At 40.4% G+C, this 20,237-nt stretch overlaps 1 protein-coding gene across 1 annotated transcript in view; it reads right to left on the bottom strand.

Moving 5' to 3' along the window:
- PGM5 (phosphoglucomutase 5) overlaps nt 1-20,237 on the bottom strand; it is a gene marked incomplete at its 5' end in the record, with an annotated part of 159,811 nt that overhangs the window by 22,693 nt on the left and 116,881 nt on the right. The window contains one exon of the mRNA XM_084239279.1: nt 16,931-17,114. Within this exon, the coding sequence (XP_084095405.1) occupies nt 16,931-17,114 (184 nt within the window). The remainder of the gene's footprint in view (nt 1-16,930; nt 17,115-20,237) is intronic.

Raw genomic sequence — 20,237 nt, 5'->3', positions numbered from 1 at the left:
GGTAAAAGTAGTAATACCTACTTAGGAGACCAGTGTATTCCTATACAACACTTGGGATCGTAAGACAGCGAGGTTAAGCTATTGATAGAAGCTTCTTAAGCTTCTTCCATTTGTCTCTTAATTCTATTTCTATTGCCTTGTGGTTAAGATTGTGGGAGGGTTAGGAGCAAAACTAAGAACAGATGCTCAAATTCCCTTGATTCCTTGTTGTGGGAATCAAAAAGAGGTAAAGGAAATAAGGACCGAAGGCTACTTAAGGTCCCTGGTGTCAAAATTTGTCCCTTATACACCTACTGCATACAGTGGGGGTAAACTATCTATTGCAGTAAGAAAAAGTACCCATGTTAAGGCTCTCCCCAAGAGATGTTAGGTTTTGTTCTAAATTCATCTTCTCAGTGTTTCTTTCCTCCTTTCAAAATTCCTTTGGTGGCAATGGAACCCTACAGGGAAGTGCTCAGGCTTGGAACCTCAGCTGGGCTCTTAGATGCCTGCATACATCCTCATTCTTTGCCTCTCTCCTTCCTCCTTACTTGTAAGATTTGGCCACCAGGGTGGGCTGGTCACCAGAGCTGTGGCTGCACCACAGTGCTGCTGAATATTAAATTGTTTTTGGCTCAGATAGTGTCTACTCTTTATATATCTTTTCTCATGAGTGGCAGGGAAAGTTTAAAAATATGACTGGAAGATCATATTGTGACTGTTGTTAAAGGAAATTTTGTTTTCCTAAGACAACTGATAAAGCCATTGTTATAAACAAGAATATTCTCAGGGGCCAAAGGAAACAGGAGGGGAAAAATACTATGTCTGGTCATTTGTTACTTCTGAAAATTTAGAAGTCTCAGACAACTTAGATATCAGAATTTTCCTTAAGAAATGTGTTCTGGGGGCCTCCCCAGTGGCGCAGCGGTTGAGCGCTGGGTTGGGAAGCTGCCCGCAGCCTCTGCAGCGCCGGTTCGATCCCCGGCTGCTCCCCGGCCACTAGAGGAGGGTCCCACATGGCGCGCAGACCTCTCCTGCCGCCCGCTGCTCCCCTCAGCAGTGTACTTCGGTCCTTCTGCCTGCTCTGCTCCCAGCTCTGGCTCTGGTGAATTCTCTCACCCTCCCGCGCTTCTGACTGTACCCAGTACTTGTATAAATAAATAAATATATCTTTAAAAAAAAGATTAAAAAAAAAAAAAGAAATGCGTTCTGGACGCTTCTCAGTTCTCAAAACAGATACCCTAATGAAGAGGGGAAAAATTTTGCATATCAGTTCTCAAAACAGATACCCTAATGAAGAGGAGAAAAATTTTGCACATCATACATCTAACAAGATGCTAATATTCAAAATCTACCAAGAAATCATACAACTCAACAAAAAGAAAACAAATACCTAATCAGAATACAGGCAAAAGAACTAAGTAGACACTTCTCCAAAGTAGATGTACTGATGGCCAACGGGGACTTGAAAAAATGCTCACCATCACTTCTTCTCAGGGAAATGCAAATCAAAAGCACAATGAGATACCAACTCACACCTGAGAATAGCCCATATCAAAAAGACAAGAAACAACAAGTGCTGGTAAGGATAAGGAGGAAAAACAACACTTTTACACTGTTGGTGTGAATTGAGACTGATCCAGCCTCTATGGAAAACAGTATGGAGATTTGTCAAAATTTTAGAACTAGATCTATACAACCCATCATTTCGGCTCCTAAATATCTCTCTGAAGAATGCAGAACACTAATTAAAAAAGGACACATCTCTCCTTTTTTCATTGCAGCACTACTCATAATAGCCACATTATGGAATCTACCTAAGCGCCTAAGGGCTGAATGAGTTAAGAAGATCTGATATATATTCATAATGGAACATGACTTAGCTATAAAAAAGGATGAAAGCCTGCATTTGCAACAACATGGATGTAACTGGAGGGGATTATACCAAGCAAAATAAATCTGAAGCATAAAGACAAATATAGGATGATTTCACTTGTGTGGAATATAAAAAAACAAAACAAAGGGACAGACAAAACAAATCAAAACCAACCCTTGAGATCTTACAGCAGAACTGAAGCTACCAAAAGGGGAATTTGTGGGAGCAAAAGGGAGATGGGAGCTCAGTGGACTATAATTAGATTATTGGTGCTTTGGTGGAAGTGGTGGTGTGGGAACATGCATTTATAAAGGTGTGAATCTAAACCCCTGAAATAAATAGTCTTGTAAATCAATATTACCTAAATAAACATAATTTTAAAATGGGAAAAAATAAAATGAGGATGATAATATCTATGTGAAAAAAAAGAAACTTCTCTGGACCTAAGACCTGCTTGATAAGCCATTATTAAAAATATATCATACCTGTTACATAAACCTGAATGTCAGTTTCTTACCCCACTGATATCTGGTAATATCTTTTAGGGCACTATGAGTCCTTCTAGGTGGCTTTCTGCCTTTTATATGTTGTAGACATATTTTATTCTAATTCCAAAACAAAAGTCTGAGTCTCTTTTGGAGTGGTTCAATACTACCACAATTTGTGTAACAAAAACAGGCTATTACCCTCCTGGCAACCTACTGCTCCACGGTGCTAACTATGCAAACAGGATGATATCATCCAGGATTCATTCATGGGACAAACAATTTAGAGCAGCCTTTATGGAACCAGACTGAGTGAAGCCCTGGGTCTATGGAGATAATGGGCCAGTACTTGGTCTCCTTAAGCCTGGACTAATTAATGTAATTGTATCACAATGAACTGCAACCATTTTCTCAATCACCTTGTGCTGCTAGAGAAGTGAGTTATAAAATTCCAAATAGAGTAAATGGAGCATTTCCTTACTATCTCTAAAGAAAAGACCTCATAGCAAAGTTATGTTCAAAGAGACAATGAAGCCCCAAAAGATCCACAATTACACTCACATTTTTACAAATTCTTTTTAAGTTTTATTTCTGCTTGAGCCTATGTTTCCATTATTACTATACAGACACACACAAATACATAAGTCATTGCTCAGCACCAAGGGTTGTCTACACATTGGTTAAAGCCATAGCTAAGCCTGAAGCCCTAAACCACCTGTTGTTGCAAATTCCAAATGACTTAAGGCCACCCCTTGTGATGATCTTTCAGACTCAATCCTTTTAGGCAGCAACTATTACACAATTAACATCCCAGATTAGTTTATGGCCAGTGGAAGATATTAAGGATTCAGCCTCATCATGTGTTATCTACTAATAACGAAGCCTTTTAACAGTGAGATTGTGTGTGTGTGTGTGTGTGTGTGTGTTTTCCTGGGGGTAGCCATATTTTAGCTGTACTCATAGAAGATTGGTTAGAATCCACATCTGGTAGCCTGGAATAGATTTTGTACTTGAAAAGATGACAAAGGAGTGAATAGTATACATCAGCCTACTGGAAATAATCCAACATTTCTCTTTTTGCCTCAGGAACTGATCATGAGATTGCAGTAGAGAATCCAAGTTGCTTTGTGCGAGCTCCATGTGAGGAACCACACACAATTCTCCTTCTCCACAGGGAGCTACAAATTTTAGACCCAGACATTCTGTGCTGCAACAACCCTAAGTCCAATGTCACTTTGTGTGAACAGTTGTTTTGGATAGCATTGGGGTTTGTGCGTTCTTCCAATGAATTTAAGAATTTGCAACGAGGGGGCCTCCCTGCTGGCACAAGGGGTTGACTCTTAGCACTATGAAGCTGTCCACAGCCATTACAGCAAGAATTCGATCCCTGGCCAGGGAGCTAACCCCCATGGTGCAGCAGACCTCTCCTGTCTGACCTACTGCTCCCCTCAGCAGTGTATTTCAGCCAATCCTTCTATTCTGTTCCCCACGCTGTCTCTGATGAATCCTCTTACACTCACCCTGCCTGACACACACCTCTGGCCTACACCCCAGCTCTTATACATATAAATAAAATAAATCTTTAACAACAACAACAACAACAAAAAGAATTTGCAATCTGAACATGTGCCGTGTTCTCTATGGCATGCACCATCACCTACTAGCCATTAAATTATAAGGCCAGCTAGAAATGGTGGCCTCTGCAGTGGGAGGTACCATGGCACTCTGTCCCAGTATGGGCCGGCACGTTGCTTTTGTCAGAAAAATTCCCTAGTTGAGCTGAGAGAACACTTTGCACAGTTTGGATATGTATGAAAGTGCTCTCTACCTTTTGACAAAGAGACTGGCTTTCACAGAGGTATGGGTTGGATTCAGTTTTCTTCAGAAGAAGAACTTCATAATGGACTACAACAGGAAAATCATGTTATTGATGGAGGAAGGCTCCATGTTCAAGCTCAAAGACCAAAAGTTTTGCAAGGGGAATCAAACATCTGAAGAAGAGGAATGATTGTTGAGACTATTAATTGCTGATGAAATAAAATAAACAAAATAGAAAAAAATTATGAGGCCAGAGTCACCACCAAGCAAGACTTGCCAAGTTTCTAAACATTTCATAATTACAACAAAAGAATAACAATAGTATACTTTGCTTTCCTTTTTTCTTCTTTGGGTTAAACCAGGGTTGACAGCATATAGTTTGCTGGCCAAATCTGACCTACCCCCATCTTTATAAATCACATTTAATTGGAACATAGCCATGCCCCTGCACTTCTAAATTGGCCATGGCCACTTTTGTGCTCCAACTGTAGAGATGAATGGGGGGCTCATGAGGCTTAACATACTATTTGGTCCTTTCTAGAAAATGTTTACTGCACCCCTGGTATAAAATATTACCTGATCCTACCTCAGAAAATAGGAAATATATCCATATGAAGATGCCAGTGAGAAAAATTATGTTTCTTAAGAATTTTGTAAGGATGTCTAACCCACCTATTTCCCAGGTATTACAACTTCCAGTCATAGATTCATATAGACATATATTTGGTCAAAGTCAACTTACCTGTGACCACCTACCCCTGTCAGAAATGAATTTATTAAATTTCTTTTAGATTTATTTTTTCACTTTCATTGCAGGGTCTACAAGGCACTGTCTTGTAATGAATGTTTGCATTCATACAGAACTACTGCTGGAGATTACACGAAGCTTCACAGAAGGTATTTCCTCAAGAGCCAAGTGTTAGGAAAACTTTTCCTTTCCTGACAAAGAACTTTATAACTAACCATATTTCCCTTTTAAATATGGCTGCCAGGACACTTAATGCCAAATTTGATGTTCAGCCCAAGTGGATCATACAACTTGCATAACTATGAATTTTTCTTCTTCTGTTCTTGACTCTGTATTCTTATTTATGTTTTCCCTAGTCTTGATTTCTGTTTCTTATTTGTAATCTAACAACTTCATCATGTGGGTTTTTGCTGCTATAAATCCTCTTGAAGAAATAAGAACCAGTGCAAGTGAATAAAAGAAGTTTCCATCACAACCTCAGTCCTAAAGTGTTGGAATTGCTGAATTAGGTCTTTGGGCCCCTATCTGGTAAGTTCTGGGTGGGCAAAGTCGTATATTCCTTGTTCAACATTTACCCACATAGCCTGGTGGTAAGAGCAGGCCTTCATAAACACTTGTTGAATAAATGTCACTGAGTGCTCAATAACCAGAGTGAGCACTGCTGGAAGACATCCTTCCATATTTAACAAAGACTTACTGGTTAAATGAAAACATACTTGTATTCTCCATTGAAGAACTGAGGCTAACACAGTCACAAAGAAGGGCAGTTGTACAAGATAAAATGATATATGGAAATGAACTGGCACATCATCATTATGGCAGTTGCTCTTCTGTCTCCAGTCATTCTTCATTTTTAGGGAGAGCATTAATTTTGGCTAAAAACAGTGTAGTTGAATCATGGCAGGTTCCTGTCCTGAGCCGTGAGACCTTGAACTAATCATGAGCCCATTAATGGCAAACTTTGCCAGTGGAATCAGCTATGGGGTTTTAAAACATAGTGGCACCTGGTTCTTACCACAGACATGCGATTGCATTTGAGTGGGGTGTGACTTGGGTATCTCTGGATGATTCTATTGTTTAGCCAAACATGGAAACCATGCAGTAGCCTTTTCTTGGAGTCACCTGTCTCACATATCAGGCTGCTGAACTATATGCTACTATCAGCTTTAAGATTCCTTTAATATCTAAGGTGTCAGGTGTACATTACACTGAACTTGGGCCTAATCAGGATCATAACAGAGGTTAGCAAAACATCACCTTGCTGTTAAATCCTGGAAGCCTCCGCTTAGTGGCTTTCAGCAGCCGAGCCATTTCTTCGAACCATCTGACACTAATAGTTTTTAGCACAATCTTCTAAAGAATTCCTGAAGCAATACTGAAAAGTTCACGATACCGTTATACCCACAGCAGCTATTACTATCAGCCACCCAGAATACCAATGTGGACCCAACAGTCACAAGCTCAAAGAAGGTAATGTTAATTATAAGATGGGGATATCAAATGTTTACTTCAGTGCCTGCCCTGCATTTTTCTTCTCTTTGAGGCCCATAGTTGTTTGCTTCAGTGATGAGGGTGGGGTTTTACCCACCTTAGCTTTATTCTAATGTAGAAATATTGTTGAAGGACTACATTCCCCTGCAGGTATTTCCACACAGGTATTCTCCAGTCCACTTTCAGTTATTACTGTAGATTTTATCCCCCCCCCAATTCTTGCCCTCCTTTTGGTTTACCATTTATGGAGAGAGAGAAAGTTTGGAGATGATACAGGAATAACAACTGGGAAAGCCAAGCTAGGCTCCCGGCTGGCCACTTATTTGCTGGTGGTCTTGAGTAAGTCACTTAAGCTCACTAAGCCTTAGTTTCCTAAAAAGTGGATGAAAAGTAATACAGCCTGGCTTATTGGGTTATAGTGAGCATCAGATCAGAAAACATATGTAAAAAGTGCTTTCAAAATGATATATTGCTACATAATATAAATAATATTCTTATGTTAATCTTCTGGTGCAAATGGTGCTATGCTCTAGGCCATCCAGCCTTTCAGATTTTGTAAAAGATCCCTACATAAAGCCTAAATGGTTATGGGTAGTGGTATAATGGCCCATATTTATTTTAACTTAGGCACAGTTATGATTAATTTTATTTTAAGGACTTTGCCATGCCCTCTGAAATCACCACTTAATCACAGCTAAATGTGATTACTTATTGTCTCTGTATCTCCCAGTGAACAAGATTTTTGGCAATAAAACATTTTTTCCAGGTTGGCCAATTTAGATCCTTCGGGTCCAGACAAAAGGACTGTAGAGTCATCCAGGTCAGGAAGTTTAAAAGTTTGCCCAAGGTAGCACATCTAATTAATGGAGGAGGCAGAGCTTCAGTCCAGGTCTTCTGCTTCCAGGCTTAGAATTTTAAGGTGACATGTATAAAACTGCTGATGTCATACATTGCTTCTCATGTGAAATACAATCTCATGTTTTGTATAGACCCCCAATTGGCACAGTATCTTATGTAGAGTAGGTATTTGATAAATGTTTGATAAATGAATGTTGTATGTTTTTTCTTCTTTTGAGGCCTGTGTAAATCAATGCAGGGAAATCTCCAAGTTGTTAAATACATGCAGAGCTGCCAGATGTTCGTTTGGAGACTACAGGCCATGTTGCAGCCAGGCAGGGAAGGAGGAACTGTACATTACCAACAGTTATTTGGCAATGTCTGACCTAGTCAAATACCGATTTGGGAGGGATTCCAGAGGAAAACAGCATATGGCCCTGAAATCTGGTTTAATGTCGCATATACAGTCAGTTGGCCACACCACACCAGTCATGTGAACCTGAGACAGGACAGGCTTGGAAAAGAGAGACTGTGAGCCTAGTTCAGATGTTACCTCCCACAGGAAATCCCAACGATTTATCTGGAAAGCTTCAAGGTGTAAACATTGCTGTGAAACATCTGAACCATATTTTATAGGAGAAAGCATACAGCTTATAAAGCAGAAGATTTGGATTGGATAGACATATCCCTCCATGAAAAAAAATCACCTAGAATTGTCCATTTTTCTTTGTTTAAGTCACTGAGTCAGCTGCAAGCACCAGCTTAAATGTGGTTGTGCAGGGCAGCTCCCACCTAGTCCATATATAGTTATATAAACAGGTGCCCCCCTCTGAGTGGAAAAATTAAAGTAAAGCATGATTCCCCTTGGCTGGCCTGGACTTCAGCTTCTCCTCCTCTATTACGTTGGGTGTCTTTGTCCAGCACACTAACTGCACAGCCATACCCAGCAGCTCAAGTCTTCAGAACAATTCTTATCTAGCCTTTCTTCTAACCCACCCCAAGGATCAATAATTACAAAGACCTGTCTAAGAAAATCAAGGTCACAGGACTCCCTAAGTGTGCTTTTAAAGAACCCACCTAGTGCCCTCCCTGGTGGCGTGAGGGGTTAAGACACAACCTATGAAGCTATCAGCAGCCACTGCAGCACAAGTTCGATCCCCAGCCAGGGAGGAGACCCACATGGCGCATCAGACCTCTCCTGACTTGCTCCCTGCTCCTCTCAGCAGTGTATTTCAGTCAATCTGCCTTTTCTGTTCCCCACTCCGTCTCTTGTAAATCCTGTCACCCTCACACCTCTGGCCTGTACCTCAGTTCTTGTATGCATGAATAAATAAATCTTTAAAAAAAAATCCACCTAGCAAAAACTACACTAGGGGACAAGAGGGCTCTTTGGAGAATGAGGATGAAAAAGCTATTCTTCAACAAATTTGGAATAGAACAAGGTCACATACTTTCCATTTCCCCATGTCTTTGTCAAAAATGATGACTGATCCTTCTTCACTCAACACCAGACTCAGTTCTGGGATATTTTGGATTCAGACACACTTTACCCACACAACTAGATAGTATCCTTCATTAGTTCCTGTGCTGGTTTGCAGCTTTTTCCTTTTATATTTGTTTTTTTCTGGTGATAGTTGCCCTGCTGACTATACAAAGACATCAGAATAGGTAGGAAGTAACTGTGATGCTGTTCCAGATGCTTAGATTCTTACCACACATCTTAATAGGATTCTGCCATCATTTGAGAAGATAGTTCTAAAACAATCAACTGATGTCAGGAGAAAGTCGTTCATTATAACAAAACTCCAATTAATCAGAGGCAGGGGAGTGAGAACTTCCCAACTAATCAGAAACAGTGTTTTCTTTAATTTCAAATCAGCCAAAGAGGCATTAAAAAGCACTGACTATGTGCTTGGTTTTTGGAGGATAGGTAGGCAAATTACAGGAAAAATAGCTTCAGGGGAAGAAAAGTTTAATCCTGGTTTTCAAGGTGTCCTGCCTAGAAACCCAATTATCTTTACTTATCGCACCTACAATGTTGTAGAATGAATAAGCATGACTAAAGTTGAGACTCATAATTATAGAAATTGTAACAATCTATTGAGAATGCTATTGCCTATGGGAAATCCCAGTTGGGAAGCTAAACAGTGTTATAATACATTTGATTCAAGGAAACATGTAATCTGATAAGATGATTTCACTGGGCCAGTTTCTACCTGTTCATCAGGACACAGCTTAAATATCACCTCCTCATGGACAGGTTTCCAGACCCCTGAGCTAAGTTAGTTTCCCCTGCAATGCACTCTAAAATAAGTTCTTTCCTTGTAACACCATTTAATAAACTATATAGTAATTACAAGTACTGTGTCAGTTTGTCTTCCTCGCTAGCCTGACCTGCATGCTATTGTATCTTTAATGCCTAGGAAGCTGACCACATATAGCAAGTATTTGGTAAAAATTCATTGAATGGATGAAGACACAAATGAATAAAACTTCAACTATCTTTGTCATATTGTACTAAGGTAGAAAAGGAATCTATATTTATTATTGGAATTTTTTTCAACTTCATAACTTACAATAGAAAAAGGATTTTTTTTAATTCAGATTTCATTGCAATATATACCCTACTCCCTACATATTTGTTACTCAAATGTAGGAGGACTATTTGTAGCTACTAACCATCAAATCTCACTATGACTGAAATGATTTTTAAATTTTTATTTTGGGGTACACAAACCACACTCTAGTAAGTAATATATTATAGAGACAATAATTCTCCCAGTTGGTTATAATGTGATAAAAACTGAAAGTTGAAGTTGGCTCTTGACCAGTTAACTTTGAAAAGAGAGGCCCCTCCTTGGCCCCAGATTCTCAAGCTGACACAATTTAGTTGACTATGCATGAGGCCACAAGAGACAAAGCCTCAGAAAATTGCTCCATGTCTGTTGACTAGGGGTTGGTGGCACCACTATATTAAAGCACTACTTGCCAGACCTAAATGGGGTTTCAAGATTGCCAGTTTACTTTCTTTATAATTTCTAAATATTGCAATTAAAAAGTGCAAACACCTTCTTGTATATTATGATAACAGTTCTAAATGCTGAGTGACTTCAGAATCAGTCTTCAAAGTGTGCTCTTTCTATGAATTTTTTCCAGGTTGAGAACAACATTAAACTGTATCCATGCAGCCTGAAAAACTTGAGAAAACATTAGTAAAGTCAGAGTTAGCCTGACATAATTAAATTGGACTAGTTTTCCACATCATCTAACTGGCATGTACTGATTTACATCCGGCTTTTAAATATCAGCTGAAGTGTTACTTGCAAATGATTTCAGCACTAATAGAATTTCATGATTTTTTTTTCTTTTGTTAAATAAAAATATAGGAGTTGGGTGAGCCAAAAAGACTCAGCTGCTTAAATTTTGTTCCTAAAGTATCCAGGATTTTCATTTTAAAACTAATTTTCAAAATATAGATTATAGGGCCTCCCTGGTGGTGCAAGGGATTAAGCACCACACTATGAGGCAATCCAAAGCCTCTGGAGCACGAGTTCGATTCCCGGCCCACCAGGGAGCAATCCACATGGCAAAGCAGACCTCTCCTGTCTCACCTGCTGCTCCCCTCAGCAGTGTATTTCAGTAAGTCTGCCTGTTCTGTTCCCCACTCTGTCTCTGGTGAATCCTCTCACCCCCTGCATCTCTGGCCTGTGCCCCAGCTCTTGTATGCATAAATAAATAAATCTTTTAAAAAATAAATATATAGTTTATAGCTTTGGGTTGAGGTCCCATCCTGTGGGCCACACACCATCTAGCAGTATTGATGCCATTGTCAGACTATCCTTCATTCACAACACCAGGAGTGGAACATTTTCCTATTGGAGCTGGGAGACTCTCATAGTCACAGGGCAATGGGGTTAATTCTAAGAGATTTAGGACACATGGAGGAGAGATGAGGACAATGATGAGAGAGGGTCTGGGAGGTAGAACATGCCTGGCACCATGGGAATTCCTGATGCTTGCACAATGAAGTTAGCCTTGAGGAAAGAGTGAGCCACCTTCAGGCCTTTGGGAGTCTCTCAAAATTCTGTCATCTTTCCCACCTCCTGATTAGGTATAAATTGGGAACCTCTTCAAATAGTTAGCAATTTGATCAGACCCCTCTCCTACTCTGATACTAGCTACTGGCCTACTTATCCCACTCATATATTTTTTTAAAGATTTATTTATTTATACAAGAACCAGGGTACAGGCCAGATGCCCGGGAGGGTAAGAGGATTCACCAGAGACAGAGTGGGGAACAGAACAGGCAGACTGACAAAATACACTGCTGAGGGGAGCAGTGGGCAAGACAGGAGAGGTCTGCTTCGCCATGTGGGACTCTTGCCGGCCAGCCTGCATCAAACCTGCGCTGCAGAGGCTGTGGACAGCTTCACAGTGCGGCACTCAACCACCTGTGCCACCAGGGAGGCTCTCATACTCATATTTTAAGAGACCATTATCATTCATCTTTTTTACTAGATTTTACCTGAAAATAAAATAGGAGCATATCCTCATGGCATGACACAGGACAAACTGCAGTTGTTGACCTTGCCTCATTAAATTGCTATTTCTAAATCAGAGCCTCTCTCAGATCCTGTTTAATGGAAGGCACACATGAACTTTTCTCTTAGTGCTCAAGATCACAAAAATATCAGACACTGGGAGGCAGTCAGACTAAATTCCATGAGACCCAACAGACCACAGGGAGGTCCTTGGGAATTCACCTCAGGGGTTCAGTTCTTCAAGGGCTTTCTCCTTGCTCCCTGAATGACCACCACAGGGTTTCACAGGCAGGATAGACTTTGCGAACATTTCCACAGCAGTAAGGTGGACCGGGGGGTGGGTGTGTACCTTATCACCAGAACAGGATTTTAATTTCATTTTCAATGGAGAAGCATTTCTTCTTTATCTCTAGAGATATATGTGAAAAAGCTTTTTTCCCCCACTGCCTGTTTCCTGACTCCAACCTCGAATCAAGGACAAGAAAGGAGATTGAACTGCCTGAAAAAAACCTTTTTCCTTTCTGAAAAAAGTGTATGTGTTGGGGGTGAGGGGATGTGGAAAAGGCAGAGAAATGTGAGTCTGAATCAATTCCCAGATAATTCAGACACTGAAGCAGCCTTCCTGTATCTTCACACGTCATCCTGAAAAGTTACACATTAATTGTATGTTTGTTCCCCCACTTTCCTTATCACTAAATGCCAATATCTTTCCTTCCCAAGGATGCTCTTTTAACATAACTCATTTTAGTTAACCGTTTATTAGTGTCTAATATGTGTACAGGACTTTATCTGTATTATCTCAGTTATTCCAGAAGCAGGATGAGAGAGCACAATTACTGTTCCTATTTCACAGATAAGGAGAGAAAGGCACAAGAAGATTGGGATAACTTGCTGCGACTCAACCTCAAGATTTTCTGACTTCAAAACTGTGTCCTTAAACACTACCCAGGCCCTTCCCTCAAACTGATATTCAGTCAAGTTGAAGATTCTGGGGAGGGAGTAAGAAGCTGATATTTCCTCCTATCAAATGGGTAACAGCTGCTTTGCTTAAGGCTTTATACACTTTCTCCTCCAACCTTTTTCAAAACCCTCCATGGCAATTACTGACACAATACTCACCCCACCTTCTCCAAGTGCAGAAAGGTTAAGTAACATGCCCCAAATCACACATCTAGACAGTGACAGAACCCATCTTCAAAACGGTGTCCCTCTGACCCCAGCACCACAGAACACTGGAGAAACCATAGCATTCTTCTCCCATAGCAGATGGAGAAAATGCATTATTACATTTCATTTGGGTTTTGTTAGGACATGCACACTTTTGTTAAATCTTATACTGCTTAATTTAAAAATAATCCTTATTTTAAAAATATAGTATTTCTATAATCAAAAACACATATAACAAAGGATTGGAGGAAGCACACAGAAATTGGAACCCTCACATACGCTGGGGGGAATGGGAAGTGGTGTGGTTGCTTTGAAGGCTGTGTGGTGGTTTCTTTAAAGGTGAAGCATAGAGTTCCCTTTCAATCCAGCAATTCTCCTAGGAATATACACAAGAGAATTGAAAACCTATGTCTTCACAAAAATTTGTACATGAATATTTATAGCAGTATTGCTGATAACAGCCAAAAAGTGGAAATCAGCCAATGTCCATCTACTGCGAGTGATAAACAAAACTGATATATCCACTTAATAAAATATTATTCAACAATAAAAAGGGAGTACTGATATAGGTGTGGTACAATGTGGACAGACTCAAAACATTATGCTTAGTGAAAGACAGTCACAAAAGACCACATATTGTGCCACTCTGTTTATGTAAATTCCTAAAACAGGAAAATTCATAGAAACAGAAAATAGATGGGTGATTGCTAGTGGCTAGAAGGTAGCAGACAGCAAAAGAATTAAAGTTTCTTTTGGGGGTGACAAATATACTCTAAACTTGATTGAGGTGAGGACTGCACAACAGTACAAATATACTACTAGAAACCACTGCATTGTGCACTTTGGGTGAATTGTATGGCTTCTGAATTATATCTCAGTAAGACTGTTATATATTTATATTTACAAATTGCAACATGGGAAAAAAAAAACACATGGTAGGTTCTTGAGAAATATATATTGGATAAATGCACCAAAGCACTTCATGAGTATTTAAAAATACCAGTGCATTTAAAATCAGTATATCTTTTAGGAGTATACAGTACTTATTTTGTAACAATGCCGCAGAAAGTATCCCCGGAATTGAATGCTGATAGCTAATGACCTCCCAGGAGTGCGGAGATGAGGCCTCAGGGATGAGGCCCAACTACGCAGGAATTTCCCCTCTGCACCAAAAGGACCAAGTGTGGTGAGAGAACATCCTGTGACTTGCTAACAATGAAGATGCTGCTGAGTGTTAACTGATCGAAGCCCTCAGTGGAGCCAAACCCTGACCTGTGGAGAAGCAGCAGGGTGACTCTAGGCCACCAGCTAATGAAGATGTCATCTGGGTCCTGGCATCTGGGGAGATGAACAATCTTCTTTTGTTGCTAGAAAACTCAAGGGCAGTTCCTGACAGCATTTGTTTAGGTTTTTTTTTAAGTTTTGATTTTTTAAATTTTTTTTTAATTTTTAAAGATTTATTTATTCATGCAAGAACTGGGGTACAGGCCAGATGTGCGGGAAGATGAGAGGATTCACCAGTGACAGAGTGGGGAACAGAACAGGCAGACTGACAAAATATACTGCTGAGGGGAGCAGTGGGCAAGACAGGAGAGGTCTGCTGCGCCATGTGGGATTCTCACCAGCTGGCTGGGATCGAACCTGCACTGCAGAGGCTGTGGACAGCTTCAGAGCACAGTGCTCAACCGCCTGCACCACCAGGGAGGCCCTCCTGACAGCATTTGAATATTTATGGCCACCTTTGAACCAACATGAAGGATTATGGTAAGAAAAAATTCCAGATAAAAATGGAATTCAGTGTTCAAGGTTGAAGGGAAGGGGACATGGAATAAATAGATGTCTGAACTTGAGATCCAGTTAAGGAATTAGTTAAAGAAAGGCCAAAAAAAAAGTATCCAAATGCTAAGTGCAGTGAAGAAAGAAGGTAGAGTAGTGGATTTACAGCAAAACAGATGAGCTCACTAGACAAGTTTTGCATGAGCAGATAAAAATCTAGAACCTAGCATTGACTAGATAATCCCCTAAAAAAAATGGTTTTTAAACCTCCCTCGTCTGGGAAAGAAAACCTCCCCAGGATATTTAGAAAGCATGTATTTTACAACTCTTGAATTCCATATAAACCTTGGATTTAGATGTTTGTTCTGAGGGCCTCATGCAAAATGGGAGTGGGAATATGTCACAAAATTGCAAAACACTTCTTCCAGATACAGAGGCTCAGAGATGCCATGTACTAAGTCCTTGATGTCACATCTTCAAGGACTCAGTGGTGTTATTTAGGAGAGAATTCAATCCATTATACAAGAGGAATCTTTGAGTGAAGCAAAACACAACTATAAAATATGCGGTGTGCACTCCCTGTGTGAAGGATAGTTAGCTTTTCTGTATTTTTATTTCTATCCATTTCTAAAACAATTATGTGAGATAAATATTTTACAGAGGTGGAAGAAACCATAATTCAAAGAAATCAAGCAGCTTTTCCCCCACAGCACGACTAGAAAGTGGTAAGATTCAATCATGGGTCTCTAAACTTCTTTTTTTTTTTTTAAATATATTTATTTATTTATTTATTTAATGGAGGCATGTATTTATTTATTTATTTGTTTGTTTTTGTTTATACATGCGCTGGGTACAGTCAGAAGCGCGGGAGGGTGAGAGAATTCACCAGAGCCAGAGCGGGGAGCAGAGCAGGCAGAAGGACCGAAGTACACTGCTGAGGGGAGCAGCGGGCAGCAGGAGAGGTCTGCGCGCCATGTGGGACCCTCCTCTGGTGGCCGGGGAGCAGCCGGGGATCAAACCGGCGCCGCAGAGGCCGCGGGCAGCTTCGCAACCCAGCGCTCAACCGCTGCGCCACCGGGGAGGCCCGGGTCTCTAAACTTCTTAACCATAATTTTTCCCACTACTGTATACCTTTCGAAAGTAAGACCAATAAGTTTGTCCAACCATAGAAGGCATTCTAGAATGAAAGAACAATTTCTTTGATAGAGATGATAGATCACCATAAAACTAAGGAAATCGCAAGGAGCCTACTGAGAGAGGAAAAGGAGGACTTTGGGGTTTGGAACACCTGCAAATCAGGGGATCCTAAGACAAGGAATATATATATATATATATATATATATATATATATATAATACAAATCAAAATAAAAACATCAGTGACTACTATTATATATAGTGTCCCAGAACCTATAGCTTCTGATTTATTTTGTTGTCTATTTTTAATGAAGAATGTATAAGAAAATAAAAACTTGGGGATTTTAAAATGGAACTTTTCTTGACATTACTCAGGGTATCTCATTTAAACTATAAATGTTAAAATGTATTCTGAGTGTGGTCAATATTTGCCATAGCCAACAAACAAAACCAAGAAGAAAAATACTTGTAAAAGCTTTCCAATTCTCTTACACAGTTCACAAAAATGAGACCATAACAGAAATTGGGGTTGTCACTTAGTAATGGTAATAATGCAGAACCATAAATATGCCTTTGGAGCTGTGTGGGTTGAATTCTCCAACTGTTTCTTTCCTTACCAGAAAAACCATCTGGCTAAGTTTCTTATGCCTCAATGATGTAAGATAATAAAAGGTGAAACATCCCTGTACCTGGGAGGTCCCAAGAAAAAGGATCTTTCACTTTTGGGTACTTTCTGAATCTGTTACCAGTAATGGTCACCACATTAAAAGCCTACAGGATGCAAATATTTTGGAAAAAAAATACTGGGTCTATGTCTATTTACAGAATTGGTCCAGAAGATACCACATGGAAAGAGTACTAGACAGAGAAGCGGGGCCCTGTTCTAATCTACTCTCTGCCACCAACTAAGCAAGCAAGCAACCTTTCACAGAAGACTTCTACTGGCCTGGCTACAGGGCTCTCTTCTGTATAATGAAGGGTTCAGAGTAGATCACCCTTAACAACTCTCTGACTCTAAGGCACTTTGGTCCCCAACTCTGCTTGATAACCTGTTTGGGTGATTTCCTAGCAAGTACCTGTTTCTTGGTCACAGTGCCATCCACAGGGTCCACATATTCAAAGCTGTCTGTCTTCGCCACACTGTAGACCTGGTTCCCCACAGCAAACTGCTGGCCAGTGAAGGACTTGTCAGTGACCAGGGCTTCCAGGTCCCTCATGATGTAATATGTTGTCTTGGGCTCTAGTCCCTCATAGTCAAACCTGGTGAGGGAGGGCAGGACACAGGATGAGTACAAACCAACCACAGAAATAGTAATTAGGTGGACCTTTCAAGGTCATCTAGTCATTGGTTTGGTTTTCACAGAATAATTGCACAGAAAAACACCCCCAGCTGGTCTCCCCTCTTCCACCTGTCCCTTACAAGTCATTCCCCACACAGCAGCTGGAGTAATCTTGTAAAAATCAAATCTTTTCAGTACTTTTCTTTAAATCCCCCCCCCAAAATGTCTATCATGTTATGAACGAGTCTCCAAACTTTAAGGACAGACTAAATGGCACACACTTTCACTCTCCTGCCTTTGCCTGGCATCTTTTTCTCTCAGCTTCTCAAACTCAGTATCTCCTCCAGAAAGTGACATTCCCTACCATCTGTCTAAGGTGGTTTCCCTTCTATTTCCCTCCCTCAAACTCACCACTCTTTGTATTTCTGTTTGGCAGTTATCCCAATCTATATTAACCTTCTCTGCACATGTTTACTTATTTCTTGTCTGTCTCTGCCTACGAGAATGTAAGCTCCAGGAGGGCAGAGAGCTTAGCTGTTTTGTTCTCTGCCCTTCTAGAGTTTCTGGTAAGCAGTGTTTTGTAGATAGTGGAATTAAAGGAGGAAGGGGAGGGGAGGTGAGAAAGGGAAAGGAGAGATAGAGAAGAATCAACAGAGGCAATGAGAGGAGAAAGGGAGCTCAATTCCCTTCTAACAAAGCTCGCTTGGAAACTTGGAAGAAATATCATAATTGTTCAATTGAAAATAGTCTTTCTGGCCAAAATCATCAAATGTAACAATGAGGCTGGGAGGTGATGGGAGGTGGGGGGACAAGACTAAAAATAATACCTATGTCATTTATTGTTTCAGGGCTTAAATATGAGAATGCATACCAACTATGTGGCACAGTGCCAGACACGAGTGCTTAAACTATTCTTAGTCACTACCACATAAACCAATAGGGTCTTTCCCTATGTAGGACAGTCTTGACCAAGACCTAATGGCATACCCAGGAGAGTCTTTAAGAAGAAACCCCTAGGAGGGGCAGCTGTATCCAAGTTACCGTGGTGGGATCTCACATTTGGGCTCTCTGTAGTATAGGGAAAGTGTGTATGTTCTCAGAGTGAACTGCAAGGAGATCTGAATAGTTGTTACAACTTTTTTCCACCCAAGACCTTTCAAGGCTTCTAGTAAACATCAAGATATTAGGGGTTTGGGGAGGAAGTAATGGTAGAAATGGAGAACATGGAATGATACTACATCCAGCAATGGGTCCCTTGAACTCATAAGCTGTTCTTTTATTCTCCACCCTACACACAGTGTGCCCTCCTCAGTCTCAGAAACAAAACAACAGTGAACTCTCAAAGCATTTTTTCTGAGCAGGGCATGCATTCTGAGCCTAGATTCCCTTTAAAGATAATTCTCTGGGGGATGGAGGGGAAACTAAAGACCTAATAAAGCAAAAAAAGAGGTAGTAGGATGAGATAGTAGGAGAGAGAGGGGCACTGGAAGAAATTCAAACATTGAGAAAATCCATTAATGTGACAGACCATGTTCAGCCAATGGCTGAAGTCATCAGACCAGCCTGCCCAAAGGCTCGTCTTTGCACACAGGCAGATCATAGCACCTCTTCCCCTCACCACCCCAAATAACCCCTGCTGACCACCACTAGGCAACACACTTGCAGGAAAAGAAGGCTTTCACTATAAGGAAATATATCTGGGTTCTCAGACAATTTGAGATGCAATATTAGTTGAACCAAAATTGTTTTATTACCTCCTCCCTGTCAAGAAAATTGCCAGGTTAGAAATCACATTATTTCAAAAATATGTTCAAGCTGCATATGCTGGACGCTGAAGGCAATGTTTACCTTTCCTTTTACCTATTCTCTCCTCCCTTTTTTCTTTATCTCCATGATCTGTTTTGGACAGAAATCTGAAACATAATTCAGTGTCTTACAAGAATTTAAATCTCCATTGCCTGTTATTCTCTAATATGGTATTTGTTATGAAAAAGTAATTATCATGTAAGTTCTTGGCCACAAAAAAATGATCTATCTCATAAATACACTTATCATAACACCATGTCTTCAAAACATTGGCAGAAAGTCAGATAATCATTCCATAAATGATGAGGAATACATCCTGATTCAAAACAATCTTACTAAGCCAGAAGTTGGCAATCATAATATATTCATCAGGTTGGGTATATTGGAACAGCTTCTTGCTATTGAAAGATCTGCTGACCCAATTAGCCCCTTGGCATGCCAAAAAAAGCCAACAAAATTCAGGATTTGGGGTCACTTGTTAGAAATGGCAGCCAGTAACACAAGTTCCCATCTGCCTTAAAAGCCCAATTTTATGATACAGTGAATAACTTGAGGTGGTTTTCAGGCCACCACATCTGTAGCCTTTTTCACCAAACAGGAGTAAGAAAATGATAGCACTACCTACATGTCCCCTAGCACTGGAGTCTCTTTGATTTTAATGTGTACTATGACAGGCTTCCTTATTCGCTGATATTTATCTAAGTAAATTCAGTAAACTGCCTTGTAAGAGAAGAAACAATCACCTTAAAAGGGAAGTCTAAAACTTTCTGTCCTTCAAGTTCTTGAAACACAACCAAACATCCAAAGTACTTAACTATTCATAAGCAAAGCAAATGAGCCACAATCTCTGTTTTAAATCACAGACAGCCTCTGAGGCTACCCAAAGATCCCCTTCTCCACCCCAAGTTCTCCACAATCAACATCCTTTCCTACCACTGCTCCTCCTGAACCACGATTTGATACTAGGGACTGAGGAGGCAACCACAGAGCCAGAAAACTTCAAGCTCACTTAGGTCAGTAAAGGAAAGCAAGCGATAGAGACCACCAATCCTAAGCTCTTACCCACTGACTTCCCCTTCCTCTTCCACAGGGAATTATTTCCCTGTCCTGTATCTCCTCTAGTAATATGTGGGTTCCAGATATTGTTATGTGGTTCCATAACCACATAACTCTTTCAATGGGTGCCACCTACAGCACCTTGGACATTGTTCAGATCATCAGTGGAGAGGTAAGATAAAAAGATATGAGGATTACAAAGCACCCCAACTGGCCACAGTTTCTGTCTCTATGGCCCTGC

This window comes from Talpa europaea (genome assembly GCF_964194135.1).
Source record: "Talpa europaea genome assembly, chromosome: 7".
NCBI classification, from domain to species: Eukaryota; Metazoa; Chordata; class Mammalia; order Eulipotyphla; family Talpidae; genus Talpa; species Talpa europaea.
This window is presented reverse-complemented; position numbering and strand designations above follow the sequence as displayed.